Below are 3751 nucleotides of genomic sequence, written 5' to 3'. Positions count from 1 at the left end.
TTGAGACAGAGTCTCGCTCTGTCACCCAGGCTGGAGTGCAGTGGCGCGATCTCGGTTCACTGCAAGCTCCACCTCCTGGGTTTACGCCATTCTCCTGTAGCTGGGACTACAGGCGCCCATCTCCACACCCAGCTAATTTTTTGTATTTTTTAGTAGAGGTGGGGTTTCACCGTGTTAGCCAGGATAGTCTCCATCTCCTGACCTCGTGATCTGCCCGCCTCGGCCTCCCAAAGTGCTGGTATTACAGGCGTGAGCCAATGAGCCCGGCCGATCTTTAAATTTTTTTTAAAAGTCTAAGTCCTGGTGATCATAATTTGTTCCCTTTGTAGATTCCACTTATGGTAAATGTCATCTGGTTCTTTTTGGAGCAAAGGCTGCCTACATTCCTCTTACGTTCAGTTCTGTGATATTTTGTTTCCAACAGAACAATAAACAAAAACAAACTGAATGTCACCTGACCACAAAATTCAACGCAACTCCAAGGCAAAGAAAAGTAGTTACTTCCAGGTTTTTTTAAGATTTTTTTTCATGATTTTGATAGAGGGGATAGAGTTGATTTGAATTTTACTAATCACTGTTACTTGAACAATTGCTAGATCCTGGTATCTAGTAATATCCAGGAAAATGTGCCTTTCTAAATGTTTGTCTTAGTTCATTATTTCTCAGTGAATGCCTGTGGAGATATGAAAGAATCCTGTCTCCATTAAGCAAAATATGTTTTGGGGTGTGATAACTGGTTTTCCTAATACAGATGAGAAGAGTGGATATTTGTCTAAATAGTATGGCTGTTTGGCTGCCCAGTTCTAAAACCTAAGTTTTCAGATTGGGTGTTCAAAATTGGAACTATTGCTAGCTTGTTAACTCTTTCCACCTGAAGCAGGATTTCTCTATCTCAACACTGTTGGCATTTTGGCCTGGACTTTTTTTTTTTTTTTTTTCTGTTCTGTGTGTTGTAGAATATTGAATGATTTGTATTCATTGGTAAATAGCTGCTGTCCTGACGCTCCTGAGTGTCGCCTGGACCCCTTGTTCAGCACTCCCTAGTTCTGGCCACCTTGAGGATCCGGCTCCAGCATGGTTGGCTGTGTCTTTTCTGATTGGTTGTGGATCTGGGGTGCAAGTTGCTAACACTTTGAATACCAACTTGGATGTGAGGGAGGAAATACAGGATAGTAATGAAAATGGGGGATAGAACTTTTAGTCCAAAATATTCTTAGACTCTTCAGGCTATTCTGTTTTCAGGCTTTTCTTAAATATCAGGTTTCTATTTGTTGGCTAACATGAGAGTGACTTAAAATATTCAGACTTATTTATTTATTTATGTATTTGAGATGGAGTCTCACTCTGTTGCGCAGGCTAGAATACAATGGCACAATCTTGGCTTACTGCAACATCCGCCTCCTGGGTTCAAGCCATTCTCCTGCCTCAGCCTCCCAAGTGACTGAGATTACAGGCACGTGCTACTGTGCCCAGCTAATTTTTGTATTTTTAGTAGAGACGGGGTTTCACCATGTTGGCCAGGCTGGTCTGGAACTCCTGGCCTCAGGTAATCCACCCACCTTGGACTCCCAAAGTGCTGGGATTACAGGCATGAGTGACCATGCCCAGCCTCAGCCATACTGATTTAAAACTACACCTATACTGCTGGGTAAAACTACTCTTCAAATAACCAAACAAAATGTTGAGCTTTCCACTATATGTTAAAAGTTGATAGAACAGAATTTGCCAATTGAAAAAGTAGTCCCACAATTAGTTCCTTTTGGAGCCCCTGAGATGACAGTTTCTGGTGAATTGAATTATTCAATTAGATGTGACCCCATAGGCCTACCGTAATGAAGTGGCATTCTCAAAAGAGGTCTGTCTAGAGGGCAGTAACAGCCAGCCTCAGACCTTGGACCTGATTGCACTGTATTGGCATGATTTGTATTGCCAGAGTGGTCTTCATAAAGAAGAGCCTGCAATAAGACCTGCCAAGAGAGTGCTTGTCACCAGGTGAGTGAAATGGAAAAGAGGGCCGGGCGTGGTGGCTCACACTTGTAATCCTAGCACTCTGGGAGGCCAAGATGGGTAGATCACCTGAGGCCAGGCGTTTGAGACCAGCCTGGCCAACATGGTGAACTCCATTTCTACTAAAAATACAAAAATTAGCCAGGCATGGTGGCAGGCACCTGTAATCCCAGCTACTTGGGAGGCTGAGGCAGGAGAATTGCTTGAACCCGGGAGGCAGAGGTCGCAGTGAGCCAAGATCGCACCATTGCACTCCAGCCTGGGCAACAAGAGGGAAACTCCGTTTCAAAAAAAAAAAAAAAAAAGCAATCGAAAAGAGTATAGCATCACTAAAGATAAGAAAGAGGCTGGGCACAGTGGCTGTCACTTGTAATCACAGTACTTTGGGTGGCCGAGGCGGGCAGATCATTTGAGCCTGGGAGTTTGAGAGGGCATAGTGGGATGCACCTGTGGTCCCAGCTGCTCAGGAAGCTAAAGTGGGAGGATCACCTGAGCCTCCAGTGAGACATGATTGCACCATGGCACTCCAGCCTGGATGACAGTGAGGCTTTGTCTCAAAAAAAAAAAAAAAAGAGGGGTGGGTCTTTTCTTGGAACTTTGAAGTGCTCATTTTCAGATAGTGTATCTATAAACTGAAGACTAAATCTTAATTATTAATCTTATTAATAAATTTAATCATAAGTTTTAATGTCTGTTTTTATGTTTGTTAATCTGTAAAATAAACTACCAAGTATTATTTCAGGATCTTAGATGGGAAAAATTTTAACATGTGTTCTAGCTATAAGAACTTTGTTTTTTAATACAGCAATGAGGTATAGCTTAACTGCAGTTTCTAATGGAAGAAATAAAAGCTGATTAACTTGCTTGAAATATTTGTGAGTTTTAAAATTGTGATCCTGGATAATAAGTAACTCTAATTTTGAAGTTGACCTAAACTGTGAATGAGCTGTCCATTTTTACCTACACGATAGCGTTGAGCAAGTCAACAACCTACGAGAGATCCAAGCACTGAGGCGCCTGAATCCGCACCCAAACATTCTTACGTTGCATGAAGTGGTTTTGTAAGTATATTTGGAGCTTGAAAAGTTATCTAAATTTGATGAAAATAATCTCTTTTTAAGGAAGAAAACCATGGTAGACATTTTGAATATTTGCTTTGTAGCTCAGAGAGTAACCATTTTACTTCATCTTACATCACATTTTATTTGGAAAATGTACATCTGATTCTTTTTTTTTTTATTTTTTTGAGAAGGAGTCTCTCTGTCACCCAGGCTGGAGTGCAGTGGCGCAATCTCGGCTCACAACAAACTCCACCTCCTTGGTTCAAGCCATCTCCTGCCTCAGCCTCCTGAGTAGCTGGGATCACAGGCGCCTGCCACCACGCCCGGCTGATTTTTTGTATTTTTAGTGGAGATGGGGTTTCACCATGTTGACCAGGTTGGTCTCAAACTCCTGACCTCAGGTGATCCACCCACCTTGGCCTCCCAAAATGCTGGGATTACAGACATGAGCCACTGCGCCCAGCCAGCATCTGATTCTTAATGTGGAAATACCTTCATTTAGGTGACTCCACATCATAAAAGCATCCGTCATGCAAACAGTTCATCTCCTGGAGCTCAGTTAGGCTGCTGAGGTCTTGAGTGTGAATTTTGACCTACTGGAAAAGCACTGTTGTGTTATTTCAGGGATTGTACATTCTCACTCTGTCCCTGCCAGTTGTCATTTCTTTTTTTTTTTTTTTTTT

At 42.3% G+C, this 3751-nt stretch overlaps 1 protein-coding gene across 4 annotated transcripts in view; it reads left to right on the top strand.

Annotated features, from left to right (window-relative positions):
• LOC108514975 (MAPK/MAK/MRK overlapping kinase-like) overlaps positions 1 to 3751 on the top strand; it is a 59223-nt gene that overhangs the window by 38439 nt on the left and 17033 nt on the right. For 3 of the 4 annotated variants that reach the window (XM_017851532.1, XM_017851531.1, XM_017851533.1), the window contains exon 3: positions 2979 to 3068. The exons of the other annotated variant lie outside the window; for it this stretch is intronic. In XM_017851532.1, coding sequence (XP_017707021.1) covers positions 2979 to 3068 — 90 coding nt within the window. The remainder of the gene's footprint in view (positions 1 to 2978; positions 3069 to 3751) is intronic. 4 annotated transcript variants of the gene reach the window in all.

Source organism: Rhinopithecus bieti, unplaced genomic scaffold, assembly GCF_001698545.2.
Source record: "Rhinopithecus bieti isolate Rb0 unplaced genomic scaffold, ASM169854v2 scaffold_34310, whole genome shotgun sequence".
NCBI lineage: Eukaryota > Metazoa > Chordata > Mammalia > Primates > Cercopithecidae > Rhinopithecus > Rhinopithecus bieti.
The sequence above is the reverse complement of the archived record's forward strand: the minus strand, read 5'-3'. Positions and strand labels throughout refer to the sequence as shown.